The following is a 16,395-nucleotide window of genomic DNA, read 5'->3' as shown; positions in this document are numbered from 1 at the left end:
CAGCCAAGGTTACACAGGAAATCACCATACCCTACAGATCAGGAATGTGCATCTCTAAACTGCACATCAGCAAGAGGGAGCTGGACTGTGCTTTCAAAGAAATGAATGAACTTCAAGTATAAGAATATGACTTAGCAAAATTGGCTTTCAACTGGGAGCAGACCCTCTGTCTCCCCAAGGCTTGTTTGTGTGCACTCTCTCCTTACCTCCCTCTCTCCTGTGGTCCTTCTTGGTTCCATGCAGGTCCCTTTCTTTCCATGAGCCACAGGGTCACAAAAGGAGACTGGAAGGGTGTCCACCTGCAGTCCAATAAGGTGGCATATTTACCTCCAGTAAGTGGCCTTCCAGTGAGAATGGCAAACTTTGCTTTGTGCTGCAGATGCCACTTTGCCTCCACTGAGTCATAAGCATCCCACTAGCTACCTTGCACGACTTTGAGTGTGTCCTCTGATTTTACACCACCTTTGCAGAAACTCAATTCAAAGAGGCATGGATACTGTTCTGTTTAGGTTGCAAAGCTCTTCCTTCTTAGTCTGAATTGAGTAAGAGATCCCTTAGGGCTCCTCTCAGTGGACTGTCTCATCTGTGCAGGGTCTGGGATTCTTGGTGCTGTAGCCACTAAACATCAGAGGGTTTTTTGGAGAGCAAGAGAGAGAAAGAATGCATTTTTCTGTTTCAGACCAGAAAAAAAGGGTCAGAGATTCCCCAGGTAAGAACAGAATTACATTAAGTTTTGTCTGCTTGACATGAAATGAACCTAAGGTAGTCTTACAACAGTAATTCACCTTTTAGAGAACGGCTTTTGTAAAATGGAATAGCTTATATTTTTCTTCTTGTTAATGTCTTTAGGCAATTCCCATGGATGGGAGCTGATCTCATTGTTTTTTAGTGCCATGTGAATATTGGCTTTACGAGTAGTGACCTTGATCACACTGCCTGCAGTTGCTTTTTTAAATATGATGTTTCTATCTTCAGGGAAGGGATAAGGGAAAGTAAACTATGCAGTGTTTTCAGATACTCTCTCATGAATGATATTTTCAAATTGTGATTTACCTGTAATGTGTGTAACTTAGTCCTTGCAGTAAGCTAAGTATTTGGTATAGGGATCTAGAACAAAAACAGCTTTTCTCTCTTGTGCTTGTATAGCTGAAGAAAACATTACAAAAGAGAAAATAGGTACAAATTTTGACTAGGTGGAGAAGTAACTGCGTAGATACATATTCTATAGCTGTGTGCTTTACCTCATCACTGCTGGTCATTCTGACTAAACATCTTCCAGGACCATGTCTGTTAGAGAGGGATGGAAAGGCATATTTTTGGGCTCGTTATGGACTGTATGAAATGGACTCTGATGAACACCTGCTCCCAAACACCACATTTCTTCCGTTGTGTGGCTTTAAGTGAAACCCAAACCCATAGTTAGTGTTTCTTGAATTTAATTGGCAAAGTAGGCTTACAGTGCATACATTGAATACTGGCCATATGCCATAAAAACTATGCATATTTTGCAAAGAAAAATTAATATCAGAACTAACTGCCCATAGACGTTTTTCCTCCCCTCAACCTATTAAAAAGCTTGGGCAGATAGGGACTATGGTGCCAGCAGATCAGTAGTGCAGAGAAAATTCCTGTGCTAGATTTATACATCAGTTTTGAATATGTGATGCCCAAAACATAGGTAAAGATACTCCTCACAAATATGTGTGAAGCCCTTGCCTCATGAGATTTCTCTGAGAGCTGCAAATTATTCCCATCTCTAGTAATTAGTTCAGAGCAATTGCTGCTGTCCAAACCTCACTTATATCAGCTGGAAAATCACTGTTAACTTTGAAACTCCACGGTGCTCTGGTTTTGATTGAGCTTCTACTTAAAGAAAGAGCAAGTAAGTGATATTATGGAAACAATTACAGGCAGCTACAAGTCCACTTGTTACTGTATCTACCTTCAGAATTCCATTTAAAACATTACATTAGCCAGCAGGTTAGCAAAATGGTGGGTTGTTTTTGTTTATTCATTTCTCAAAAATGTTGCAGACAATATTGGTTCTTTTCCCCTTCCAAATTAATGCATTAGCTTTCTGAGCTCAGTGACATCCTCAGAGCATTTGGTTCACAGCTTGAAGTGTGTCCTTTATTAAAGGGTGGATAGGTTATCAGCAGTGATAAGCTTAATATTGTTTGTGTGTTGAGACTCACAAAAGCTTCAAAGTATTCATTAACTGTACAGATGGAATTTGTTCACCCACCACATTGTTACATCCTAGGAGATGGTATGACACAGCCTGTCGTGTCAGGCATCTCCTTTACAATAATAATGCAGGCTACTTTCAAACAAGCAGAGAAGAAAAGTCTATTCTACAAGGCAAATCTCTCCATACTAAGGGAGGGGAGATCCTCAAGGATGGTGGTCAAGCCTCTGACATCAAACACAGAGGACCCTTCACTGCTGAGGGGATGGCAGTCTGTAGGCCAGCCTTTTGTCAACATTGGGTGCAAAGTCCTGTTTGAACTGGTGCTAGCTGAAAGAGTGTCAGACTACTCTTAAAACATGACCCCTTTTCCTGCCCCTAGACCAGACATAAATTTATCCTCGTCTGAGAGGATATAAATCATGCTTTGAGGGGCCAGGAAAAAGGAATGTGTTATTAAGGGGAATCTGTATTCCATGTTTGCATTTCATTAACACAAAGAGGCCCCAGTCAAGATCAGGATCTGTGGAGATGTGACACAATGTGTGGATGCAAGTGAGAAGCCGGAGGGAGCTTCAGTTTTGGAAGATGTCACAGGAGGGTTTTTCCTGGCCTGTTGGAGGAGAGCACCCCATACATGCAAGGCAGCATGGAAGAAAGAGAAGGAAGGCAAAGTGGTGCACTCTCCCTTAGTGATGCTAAAAATGCATCTACCTGAAGGATAATGGGAAATGCATAAAAATGAAATGTGTCAGGGACTGTATCATACTATAGTTCAAAATGCACAAGCAGTATTTGTTCATAGCTGATCTGCTAAAACCATGTTTTCTTCAGATTCAGTGTGTGCAGGAAATGGTAGAATGTCACACATTACTATTATAAGCATGCGCCTTGAGTGTCTTTATGTTAGAAAAGGCTTCAAATGTCAGACAACTTTTCTGTAGGTGTTTGCAGCTTTCTAGTCAGCTCCAGTGAAATCAGTCAATAGGTAATAGCATTGTTTCACCTCAGGATACAAACTGTCTTTCAGAAACAGAAATATTGGGATTTTTTAAATCAGAATAACAAAATTCCTAACTTCTGGAAATATGTCTGGAAATAAACAAATACCATGCAAGAATCTCCACGACTTTTCACAGTTTGCAGGTAGTCACTTCAGCTGGTTTTAGCCATTTAAAATGTATGGGCATATTGTCAAGAGTTTAAGCTTCACCTGCAGTGAAGCTTAAACAGTGTGAATAGACAGTCATCACCAAAGGGGCTTATCCCTCTCCTTCGGGGGATAAGTTGAGTTGCTTTCTGTGAGTTCATGAAAAGCATGTCCTTGACAGAAATTGCATTGGCAAATCCTAAGGCTGTGATTTCTTATCCTTCCCAGGCAGCCTCCCTAAAGGTTGCTAAATAAACAATGTCCCTGCCTTCTCTAGGTATTCCCTAAATGCAGCAGGGAGTAAGCTACGGAACACTGTGGTCAGGATGATTCTTTCATTTAGTAGCAATTTAGGCACCTAATGGTGTTTAGCAGCATTAGTGGCCCAAGACCTCTTGCTCATCTCACGCAGATGAGCCTAACTGCAGGAGATGGTAGGCTGCCCTCTGTTTCAAATATTCCTGTGGACACCAGTAGCAATTGTATACGCACGGGAAGGAACAAAACCTGCAATGTCCCCATTCTCTTCCCCCTACAGGGTCAAACCAGGGTAGCCACAGCTCTTGTTTATGAGCAAGGAAAAAGACACTCAGCATTCAGCCATTCACTCTCTCCTCAGGGAGAATTAAGTGACTGGACTGAGATCTTGAATAAGCACAGGGCCTCAGGTTAAGCTTCACTGAAAAATACCTGCTTCAAGGCAATACCAGGACAAAATATCATCCAGGACCTTACTTTATTGGACACTACATCAGCAATCTGTAGTGACTATCACACCCCAAAATTACTTGGATGCACATAATGCAATAAAAGTTATTGCACATAAATTACACATTTTTAATGAAACACATAGGAGTGTTGCAAAAAAATTTAGGCCACTTGCTGGACAGGGCTAGGAAAACCCTCACTTCCTTCCTGGCTGAGTGTGGGATTGTGTATCTCTGAAGTATGTATTTAAACTCCACTCTCTCTAGCAATCAACAAAATACAGGGTCAAGTGATTAGTGCTTATGGTAGTAGCAGATAGAGAGCTCAAAGGATTTGCCAGATCCTCCCTAGCTTTACTTCTTCCCTCACATACAAGTATACTCACCAGTCAGAAAGAAAAACAGCCTCTGATCTGTGTTTTCATTCTTATCTTTTCCAGCCACTTCCACATCTACAACTGGGACAAGTCATCTCACAAAATGTGACATAAAGCAGAAAGCCTTCTGTGTAAATGGGGGAGAGTGTTACATGGTTAAAGACCTCCCAAACCCCCCAAGATACCTGTGCAGGTAAGAAATCCTATTTGCTTCTTTTGTTGGAGCCATCAGGTTTCACAAATGTTTTTTTCTTTAAAGGAACACCTGAAAAATGTCTTCTTCTGAACTTGCATGTCTTCATTGTTTAACTATGCGGATGTGGAAAGAATGTCAATAATTACCTCTCTGTGTTCTGCAGAGGCATATGAAACACAGCAGAGGCTAACTGGGAAATACTTCTACATGATAGTGGCACAGGATCTTCTGCTGCTGTTTATGTGGCACAAAGAAACACAACTTGAGCTTTATATTAGAAATAATGAAACAGACATTGTAAATTAAATATTCTACATTTAGACAAGGAAAAAAAAAAGGGTGTGGAAAACTGTATTGAATATTACACTTTGTATAGAAGAAACTGTTATTTTAATTGTCTGATGTAGTAACTGAACAGTTTTTGGTGATACCAGATTCACAACTGTTGTGTTTAATTGCATAAAAACCAGTGAATGTTATGGTCATGGTGGAGGTTACTATTTTGTGTGCCAATCGTGATTCATGAAGCCATATGAGTTTAGTTTAGTGGGGTGCTTGTGCACCTTTTTCAGGTCCTGATTGTGTCTGCTGCAATAGTCCCTTGCGTTGGGGAACATCCATGAAGAGCTGCAGCACTGGAATTTGCCTCCTGTCTGGGAGCATGTCATGTAGCTTTTACCCCTGAAGGTGACCTAGTCATAGGGACTTCTTCACACTGGCTTGAGAGGAAACTCAGCATTTAAACCTTGGGAAACATCCTTGGTACCTAAGAGGGCCTTTTGTGAGGATATTACTGTTTTTCAGACAAAGAGGTAGTAGCTGGTGAAGATTGTCATCTGCTGTAACTGTGTAATTTTTCAGTCTCCTAGGACTAAAAATTAAACAACACTAATTGTAAAGATAACTTTGGTAGGTGAGTTAGGTGACGGTCTGTGATGCTTTCATCAGGCCAGGAAGAAATTGGCTGCTTGTCTTTGTTGGGTTTTTTCGGGTTTTTGGGTTTGGGGTATTTTTTAAAGGAAAACAGACAAACAAAAGCCATCAAATCCCCACCAAACCTCACAATGTTCTGGTTTCCCTGTAAGTTTTCTTTGTAAAAGATGCTACCTGCACATCATGGGCTTTGTTTTGCTTTGGATTTTCATGGATTGCTGTGCTGCTGAAAGCAATGAATTTTCCATTGAATTTTAGGATCATTTTTAGCTGAAGCAAATATGAAAAAGTTATATGTACTGTGGTTGGATTCTTTTTTGAGAAAGATTTGTGTTAAATTTACATGTTTGTTGTAAGCCAGCATTCAAGATGAGCAGTTTACTACGACTCTCCAGAGCACATACAAGCCTGTGTGTTTCAACTTTCTATTCAAACAATGTTCAGAAAATTGCAGTGAATGGCAGAGCTGAGCACTGAGCAGACTCGCTAACCATTAATATTGTCTGGGTAGTTTCAGAAGTATCCCATCCTCACTGGTGTGGGGACTTCTTTATTTTAATTCAAATGTCTGTGCATGTTCTGTAATGATGTTATAGACTGGCTAATTTTTAAATAAAATGTCTTGGAGACATTTGAATAAAGTGGGGACTGTTTTTCCCTGTTGTAGACAAGAAATAACCTTTAATTCTGGGGCTGTATTTCAAGGAAAAGGCAATTCCCAGATTTGGCAGATGTGCCTCTGCCTGGGTGGTCTAAGACCTATTTGGAAAAAGCATCAGAGCTGTAAACTTAGACAGGGTGAATCTCCTTTACAATATGGCAGTAGAGAAGGATTCTTACCCTGAGAACAGTCAGAGCCACCACTATTTTGCAGGGCCATTTGCTATGCCCTCTAACAGTTGCCAGAGCAAAAATTTTATGTTGTGTAGTAAAACAATGCAATACAGCTACATAAGAAATAAAAGTGAGTACTGGAAAGTGGGTGTACTGGGAAACAGAAGGGAAAAAACACAGTTCTCTTCTTACTTCTTTAAAGATGCCCACTTTTTATTCTAACATTCCAGTTATCTAAAATAGGTATCTAACCACTACACATTGTCTTCATTGTTCTAAGAAAACAAATCTACTCCCAGAACATGCTTGTGGAAACAGAATGCTTGAAATATGGTACTTGCTCTTCATATTTCTGCCTCAGTAGCAAGTTCACATTTTTCCATATGGTCCATCTGTTGAGAGCAAAAACAAAATTTCTAAAGCATGAGCCATATCATTCTAAATTGGTTTTATCCCTAACCAAAAAAACATGACTCAGATTCAAAACAATCATGGAATTTTCCAAGTAATCTCTGGTTTTGTAAGTCCCCTACTCTATTTAAAAAAAAAAAAAAAAAAAAAAAAAAAAAAAAAAATCTAAATTTATCTTCTGTTAAAATCTGACTATATATTAAAAAAAGAATATTTTATAAAATACATAGTGATGATCCAGGCAGGATCAGATCTTGCTCTTCTGGATACTGGTGTGAACTTCAAGAAAATTCCCTGCTTTCAAGTGGTAACCATGTGAAAAGCTCAAGAAACGTGTGAAGACTTAGTAAAGCATTGTACAGCTACATCTGTGGTAGCATGTATTTTCCCCACATGTATTTTAATTAAGGCCCAAGACTAAGTAAAAATATCTCAAAATAGGCCAGATTAAATAGGAAGCTTTGACTACTTAAATAAACTAGTGTATAAAATTTTCAGAAGCTTCATAAGAGCATGAGTCACTTTTTGAAAACATCGTAGACTTTAGAAGCTTGGATGTTACTGGCTTCCTATGAGACTGAGATTGCTAAGTCATTAATGTTCAGTTGGAAAAGTGTCCACGAGTTCACTGAAGGAAAAGATTTCAATAAATTCAAAATTAGGACCAAAATTCCTAGCATTTCCTTCTCACTTTAAAAAAATCTGTGAATATAAGATCTATTATATTTTTAGAGTGTTCTTTTGAAGTGTCATACCCTGAAGGTCGTGATAGTCTGGTTAATTGATTTCTGACTTGCAGACATCATCTTTTCTAATGGATTTGTTATTACTGAAGAAATTAAATTTACAGTGAAATTTTGTTCGATGAAAATAATTCTATTGTCTTAACAAAAGTGTGCTGCTGCTTTTTTTAACAGCAAAAGAGTGAATTCTGTACTTTTTAATGATGTAGCCATTTTCTATAGCTGTCTTCATGTAAAGGCCTTTTTAGAATAGAAATGGAGAGAAGTTTCTTCTAACCAGCAAGTTTACAAGCAGAAGTTCCAGAAGTATTCATTCAAGAGAAAGGATAGAAATACTAGTTCTGACTTAGCAATTAAATGGATTACTAAGTACTGTACCTCCCATGGGAAAAAAACCACCAAAAACGTGTTTGTTTGTAGGCAGTGAATGAAATGGAAATATGAGTTCCTGAGCCATTCCTCTCCTGATGAAAAACAGTGTGATGATACGTGTTCAGTGTTCTGAGAAGTGTCTACTGAACACATGCAAATGCTGCCCTTTCCAACTACTGTGTGTAGAGGGAACAAAGCAGTTATTCTACTATATGTGGTTCAGTATTTTGGTTTTACACAGTTAATACAAGAAATAAATTATCTAAGTAGACTTTTATAAGGCAGAAAGGAAATTATACGGGTTGCACAGCACAAACATATACATTTTGCTCCAAGCTTTTTGACCTCAACATTTGCTACTGTCCTAAAGGAAAATGGTATATGGATAATGATCCAGAAAAAAAAGTCACAACAAGAAATAATGTCTGAAAACTTTGATAGGATAAGGTGTTCGGGAAAGGACATCATTGCAAGCAGATTGTAAAAGTATTGTATATGGGAAACAACCTTCCAAAGTGTACTGGAAACAGTGCTGCAGTGCACATCTGAGCAATGAAATGCCTTTAGCATTCACACATCATCATAAGTGGCTCATCTCAGCTTTCCTCTCAGCTGGCCCATCCTGGGCGCATTCTCAAGGGCAGGTGCTGCAGTTGTCAACCATTTGCTGACAATGGTTTCAGAGCAAGAATAAACACACCTGAACTGTTTTTGGCACCATCTCAACAGGGCTGACCCTGTTTGGTCTGGACGTGATTTCAGCATTGTTTATACCAGTGCCCAAGTTGTTTTCATCACCTCCACAGCTGCACCAATATCTGAAAACAAGTACAGACAAAGCAAGACAACAACCAGCAGCCATTGGGGGAAAACATGAGGCTTTCAGTCGTGTTCCTTGGGAATTTGTAGGGTTGAGCCTGATGACAAAGATGTAAAGGTCCCTGTGAACTGAAAGCCAAGCATGCGCAAATGTCAGCTTTACAGGGACAGCCATTTAACAAGATCACTAGTGCAAAACATTTTTATTCTTTATTCAGTAACATAGATCAAATTGCTTTCTATCAAAAGCATTTTGCCTTTTCTCAAAGGTGCAAAATGCCTTCTGTCATGCCCAGCAAAAGCATCTTCTAAAGACAGAGTTATCCTTGTTTTCATATTTTTCTCAACTGAATATATCTATGGAGACTGGGATCTCGCCACACTGAGTACTTCCCGAAAGAGGTGACTTTGTCTCTGGAGAACTCGAACTCTCTTCCTTAATAAACAAATACATCATTACAGCGAATCAGGTTCATCTGCAGATCCTCAAAATATACCTTTATTACACAAATATCATTCCAGCATGATTTGTTTAAACAAGATGCTAGTGTTTATCCCTGACACTGATCCTTTTGCCAAAGAGATTTTCTGAAAGTCTCACTTGTGCAAGAGAAGCATCCCTGTTTTTTAGGGCTAGAGGCAATTGTGGAAAATTAAAATAGAATTTAAAATATTGAGACAGCTTTCAGTACACATGAAACTCGGATAGAAGATACGGAGCATTATTCTGATCAACAGGTGTTTGCAAATAAGAAGGCTTTTCAGCACCTGACAAGTAAATTATGAAAAAAAAATTGAAAAAGAGGCTAGCACCATATCATCAGCAAAAGAAAAGAGTGGGAGATCCTTGTCCCATGGCAAACTCACGGAGAGCATCACAAAGACGGGCAACATGACTGAAATGTGTTCACAGGAGCAGATATGAGGCAATTTCAGGTTACATGCTGAGTAAGAATGGAGGGAAGAAGGAGAAAGAGCAAAGAAAATGAAATCTATGGATCCTTAGTGTGGTGGAGAGTCATTCACACTGAAGTCTGAAGCACAGGAAGCCTGCATTGCTGTGGTGATATTTGGTAGCCCTGCCCCAGCATGAAGAATGAAGGTGAAGGAGAAACTGATAGGCATCAGCAGAAAGGACAGGCAAATCATAGAAGAGAAATTCCTTCTCTATGATCAAGGGGAAAGCTTCATGGAAGTTTTCTGCAGAAGAGCTTATGAACTGGAAGGACAACTCCAGGGCTGCAAATCTTGAGAACATTTCTGCCCTCTCATTTTACTTATCCCCTGGACTGACTTTTTGTCTTTTTGTGAGCCATGTTGAATATACTACCCTTTGGATTTGACTTTGTCTTCTCACTTTTTGGATTTTTATGGATTTTCAGTGATCACTGTACTAACTATTCCTCCTCAAAGCAAATTACCAGAAGACACAACATGCCCACAGAAATAGGGAAATCATTGTATTTTCATAGATTTTATGTGACTAATGAAAGCAGCAGTGTAAATTGTTGTTATGCACCACATTGCACATTTTAAAAAAGAACTCTCTGGTCCCTTCATGAGATGGAGTAAGCAGTGAGCTGGTACACATTTTTGCTAGCCATGATTCTTCTTTCTTTTTCAAAACAGATAAGCAAAAATACTTTTTTTTCTCTCTGATGAATTTTTGCTGTAAATTTCGCCAAGTTTTATCTTCTGGAAAGGTTACGCTTTCTTGCATCTCTTCTGATCATTTTTCACTAACACCCAACCAGGAGGTCACTCAATGCACTCGCACTCCATAGACCAGCAGATGTAAGTCTGTTAGTGCAGTGGTTTTGGTGTACTATTGCTTATCACGTTTTTGCCCTTTAGGTGCCAACCTGGATTCACTGGAGCAAGATGTACTGAAACTCTGCCCATGAAAATCCAAAACCAAGAAAGTATGTTAAAATAATCTGAACTTTGCTTTCTTCCCCAACTACAGCAACAAAATCAATAGTACTTGGTGTTTTCACAGTTCAGCTGGAACCGGCCTCTTTACTCACTAATTTATGACCTGATTTTCTGAAGTACAATCTGTACACCATGGCATTATTGACCTCCAAAATATTTCTCGTTTGTGTGATTTTTGATCTTTCCATTCATTCACAGATGCATTTGTTTTGCACACGCTGGCAGTTTTCCTGTTTGGGAGATTGCTGCAAAGTGCAACCCTAAAAGACCAAACTCATGGAGATGAGAATGTACAGATCTTGTGTCCTTGCTGCCTTGTGGAAAGAGCATCCTAAAAATCTGGGTCTCTGGAATGGTGAATTTCTGTCTCAGATCCTGAAACACACTTTGATCTGGATTGGTTTGGTTTTGGCTGGTTTTTCAGGGGGGATTTCTTTACATTTCCACAGAGCAAATCACTTGCTCTCAATATCCTGAGCTATTTTGACATGCTAAACCGAGATTCAGTTTCTGAAAGTGAACTCACCAAGTCATATCAGTTCACACTGAAGGAGCTTCTTTCTTAGCATATATTCACCTCTTCTCTTTTCTCTGTTTTTTTCTCTACCATTTTTTTTGTTTGTTTTTCCTCTCAGGTGCCCAAATGAATTTACTGGTGATCGCTGCCAAAACTACGTAATGGCCAGCTTCTACAGTACGTCCACTACTTTTCTGTCTGTGCCGCAGTAGAAGCATGCTCAATTGGTGCTGCTTTCTTGTCGCTGCCTCTTTCCTCCAATTTTATTTTTTTTTTTAATCTGTAACTAGATTTGTTGCCTAAGGCCTAATATTGATTGTCTCTGCCTGTTGCATGAAAATTATAACAAAAAGCAGTTGCGAATTATAACAGAAAGCAATCCTGAGATTGTTTGGCATTGAGGGTATGGGGAAATGCAAGACTTAGGAATGCCATGAAATTAACTCTGAATGTGTGATATGGACTCCCTGCTGACATCAAGCAGAAAAAGTACACAAATGACATTTTGAAAGTCTCCCATTTTATTTGCCACAAAAAGCTTGTAAGTCATAACACAGGCCAGCACTCCATCAACCAAAGGGTGGGTAGCTAGTCCTTGACTTATATATGAGATTTGCATTTGGAATTTGAGGTTAAAGGTAATTGAAGTGCTTACATTGTTTCTAAAGGGCAGATGCCAAACAGGATCAGAATGTTCTTCCTCCTCCTTGTCCAAGCTTCAGTGGAAAGAAAAAGAAAAAGAAAAGGGGGACAAATAACTTTAATAATGGGGTCTAACATGTTTTGGGTATATTGTGAGCAACAGTTCAAAGATTAATTGGCCAAATGAAAGTATCAAACATGCACATACGCCAAGTGCTAGAATCAGCACTGCAGTCACATCCCATAAGGCTTCCCGTGGAGAAATGGCTAATTATTATTACTTGACAAGGATGTAGCAGAAGATACACTATGTATTTATTTTCTCTCATTGGCTATGGCAAAGGTAACACACAAGAAAATCGCTTAGATCGTAAATTTATATGCATGCGTACTACTTACATTCAATGTTCCTGGCATCAGAATGTACTGTGATCTAAAAACCGTATTATAGAAACTGGTTTTTTGATGCCAGCACAGAAAGACTATAGACCAGTTTAATTTAATTTCAGTTGGTATATAGGACAAAAAGCTGTAAGTATATGCTGGACATTTTGGACCCTGAAGAGATGCACAGAGGTTTTCTCTTACAATGAAGGATAAAAAACATCCATACATAATTCATACTTTCCTTCATGGAAGCTATCCACATGAATCCCAAGAGTGCTGACTGGGGACCGGACCTTCCAGCACTTGGGTGTTTTAGAAGCTTTATTAGTGTGAGTTATACTTAAATACCTCTGGTAATGATGGCTTTAAAAATGTTTATGCTGTTACAGTATTTGTTTACCAAATGTTAGATTTAAGTGGCCTTTTCTGTGGATTGTGATGAAAAGTGCAGTTAAGATTTTCTGATCTTAGAATAGTAATTTCAAAGGAGGTAGTGTGAAAAATACAAGATCCATTGTTTACTGCTATATTTTCTCTGAGAACTATAGAAGAATTGTGTGTTGATTATAATTTTTTTTTTAACCTAGGAGGAAAAAAAAAAATGTTTAGGTGGGTTTTCCTTCCTCTGTCTTTCAGTTTCCTAACCTTGGTTGGGATTTTTAATGACACCAGGTTGAGATTTTTCTGAAGTTGCCTCCATGGAAAAGGCACAATGCCCTTGCCTTGCTGCAAGAGTTACATTCAGTCATTAGTACTTAAGTTGGTAAAGTGCTTCCTCTCCTGAAATCAGAGGCAGGAAGGCACACTGCTACCTACCTTAGGCCACTCTGAAACCCCAGTCAATGGCTATGAGACGCTGGAACTTCTGCCTGCCCTGCGCCAGCGCTGCAACCTCTGATTTCTTATACTGCTTAAGGTCTTGAAATGACACATTTGGAAAGGGTCCACTGCTGTTTATACTTAACTAAAAAAAAAAAAAATCAATGAAGAAGCATTTATATGACTTTTTATTATCATATCCAAAGCAGACCAGAGCATACTATTTAACAGAGGACTTAGAATGAGAGTTCTCTAAAGCCAAATGTGGCATCTGGGGCTTAAAGCCAAGCTTGTATTTTGCACCAAGTGTGTGTATGATTAACTTAGTTCTGTAGATGCAGCTTTTGCAAAGTACAAAGCAAATTGGGATGCTAAACAGTGTAAGTGCTAGTAGGAAACAAAAGGGTACGTGTGAACCATATAGCTGTGCAAGTTCACTTGCTTTAAGAAAGGTCTTTCTTTATTTGGAAAGAAAGAGTCAGTGGGGTTCCAAGACAAGTGTGCTTACCGATGAGCTGTTACTGTCTTAATTTAGCTGATAAAGAAAATTTGTCTTCAGAAATCTGCCCTGGAGCTGGTATTTGAGAGTCCTGAAGTTACTGGGCTGAGGACCTTTTGCCAGATCAGAGCAAGGCACCGCTGGGCAGTATGGAAATGCCCTGTCCCAACAGAGTGCAAGGCTAACTTGACTCATCTCAGCTGCCTGGCTGGCAGACCAGGGTAGTGTCCTTTCCTTGAGCACAGCAGTCACAGCTGCTATCAGCCATGCTGCCCTGAATTTTTTTTTTTTGTGACTGCTTTGTCTTTGAGGCTTGTGATCCAACACTGGTCCAAAAGACAGCAGAAGGCAGTCCACAAATAGTTTTGAAAATACATCTGTTCCAGACAGATACATTTTCTGTCTGAATGTTCGTACATTCACTCCCTTGAAGTCAAGGAATCAAGGTAAATGGAGGAGAGCAAAAGTAATGAGTAAACATTAAAAGTTTAGGGTAATTTTAATTAGGCATGAGAACTCTTATAGAAACACTGTGCAGAATGATCCCTGGGATAAGAAACAGTGATTAAGCCATGAATTAGTAGAAGGTTGGGGAAACATCTCTAGAGTTTAATCACAGGTAAACCCTTCGCCCTCTCAAATGCCTCCGATGGACCAAAGTCCCCACCAAGGGCCAATGGACTTGCTTACTCCACTAGTTAACAATTTTATATGAATTGTGAATTTAGAACTGGCCAGAGGCATGCTCTGAGCCTTCTTGGGCATCAGCTGAACAGGGTCCATGCCATCCCTCAGCATGAGGCACCAGTTTAAACAATGTCCATTTCAGCTCTGCCATCCCTGATGAGCAAGAGGGACAGTACTAAGAGGGGCAGAAAGAATTTTCTTTTTAGATAGTAATGGCCCTTGCCTCTTATTGTCACTGTGAACCTGGCTGAAGCATTAACAGGGGCAGGAAAAAAGCTATGATATTCTAAAAGGGTGACCAAAACTGCAGTCACTGTGTGATGGCCTAATTTTTCAGCCTTTCATATAAACTACAGGTCTTCATCAGTCTGCCTTTAGCTATTCTACTACCTCAGTATTTCTGATTTTCTACGTTTTCTCAGGTAGTCACATGTGTATGAAGATAGTAGACAATCTCACCTGAAATTTTCATTTTCTAAAGCCTTTCAGCACCCTAAATTGTACACTTTATGTGCTGAGACCAAGATTCCTAAATGAACAAGGAGATTTGAAAAATGTCATTGTCCATTTTTTCCTCAACATTAAAAAAGACGGGCTATCACTACAAACTGCTCAGTTAATGTTCACTAAGTGCTAAAATTGCAGTGATAAGATGCTTCAAGTATGAAAGAACAAGTTTTCTGTGCTCCTGAGATTTGAACCGTCACTTTTACAGGAGCCATAGGACTTAACACATCAAGTTCAAAACCAACTTTGCAACCTGAGTACTATTGAAATGAACCAGATTTTGTATCCAAAGTAGAGTTTAAATGTCACAAAGAGACTGTATCCCAGTCCCTCAAATAGAAAGGGCTGACATATAGGGAGTCTTCTCTGTGATAGTTTAGGAGATTTGAGTTTGTTTTCAATTGAAATTGCATGAAGAAGAATTTATATTTTTTTAGCATTTTTCATTACCTACGGAAAGAAACATGACGTTTTGGTGTTTCAGAGTTTAAATCAGTCTTCCTGGATCTCTCTGCTGTTGCAGTTGATCCAAAAGGGTCCTTTGTTTGCCAGGTGCAAGCTCTCTACAAAAACCTGAGGTAGTGCTCACCCCTCACTGGCACCACCATGTCTCCAGGCTACCCACCTGAATCCATACAGCAGTCACCCCAAAGCCTTGAGTGCTCAGCAGCTGTGGCACACCACTCATAAACAGAGCATGCAGTTCTGGAGGATTCTTTTCCACATTTCCCAGCGTCATCCTCTTGTTCCGTAGACCCTGCATCTCAGGAGGCTACAATATACCAAACAGGTTGTAGTTTTAAATAACTGTGGTGAAAAAAAATTGCTTCCTAAGCATTTTTTCCTGCAAGACTGCTATGTTTCCCCCAGTCACAACCAGAATGAAAAATGAGTTGTTAACGATAATTAATTTTATTTATTCTTAGGGCACCTAGAGACAAATACTCAATAGAAGCCACACCGCATGTAAAAAGTGTGCAAAAATATCAGGCTAAGTAGGAAAATATCAAAAATAACCACCTGTTTATGAAAGGAGAAGTGTTGGGATGTTTTGCTTATCAGATCTAGGGAGTGTAACTAGGAATACTGTAGATAAATCAGAGCTACCTAAGAAGTGGGTTTGAATAAGCAGTGCATGTTTCTTCAGCATGTTTTCTTGTTAGGCCTTCCAGCCAGAATATATTCCAATTTAAAATACCAACTTCCTATTGAATTATATGAAATAGAAACTGCATGATATGAATGACTTCCCTAAAATTAAATTACCTTCAAACTAGGTGTCTTACCTATAAGCAAGCATAATTACAGCAATATATATGCATGGGCATGTCATTCATTTTACTGAAGATTTAATCAAGCTTTCTATGCAACTAATGTATATCATTAGCAGAGGTCAGGTAGGAATGTGATACTGGCTCTTTAGGAGGAGACCTGGATGGATTCCAACTTACTTAACCCTTAAAATGTTACTGATTGGCAACAAAGAATTTACATTCCCCATGTGTGTGCAAACTACATTAAAAAATACATTTGCCATGAAAATTACCATTGGATTTAAATTCCGCAGCACACAAGAACAAGAAAAGGCAAGAGCTACCATGGCTGTGGTGTTGGCCCCCTGGGAAGGGTTATCCCCCCTAGGATACCTGCTGGGGGGAAACTTGTGTTCCTC

General features: G+C 39.3%; 1 protein-coding gene across 6 annotated transcripts in view; it reads left to right on the top strand.

Moving 5' to 3' along the window:
* Positions 1–16,395, top strand: part of NRG1 (neuregulin 1) — a 176,566-nt gene that overhangs the window by 140,570 nt on the left and 19,601 nt on the right. For 3 of the 6 annotated variants that reach the window (XM_058827560.1, XM_058827557.1, XM_058827559.1), the window contains 2 exons: positions 4,486–4,615; positions 11,301–11,359. In XM_058827560.1, the coding sequence (XP_058683543.1) occupies positions 4,486–4,615; positions 11,301–11,359 (189 nt within the window). Of the gene's footprint in view, positions 1–4,485; positions 4,620–10,584; positions 10,653–11,300; positions 11,360–16,395 lie in introns of those variants that run through there. The other 3 variants (XM_058827561.1, XM_058827558.1, XM_058827562.1) reach the window with 3 other exon arrangements.

Source organism: Poecile atricapillus, chromosome Z (assembly GCF_030490865.1).
Source record: "Poecile atricapillus isolate bPoeAtr1 chromosome Z, bPoeAtr1.hap1, whole genome shotgun sequence".
NCBI classification, from domain to species: Eukaryota; Metazoa; Chordata; class Aves; order Passeriformes; family Paridae; genus Poecile; species Poecile atricapillus.
Note: the sequence above shows the minus strand (reverse complement) of the source record. Positions and strands in the feature narration are given on the sequence as shown.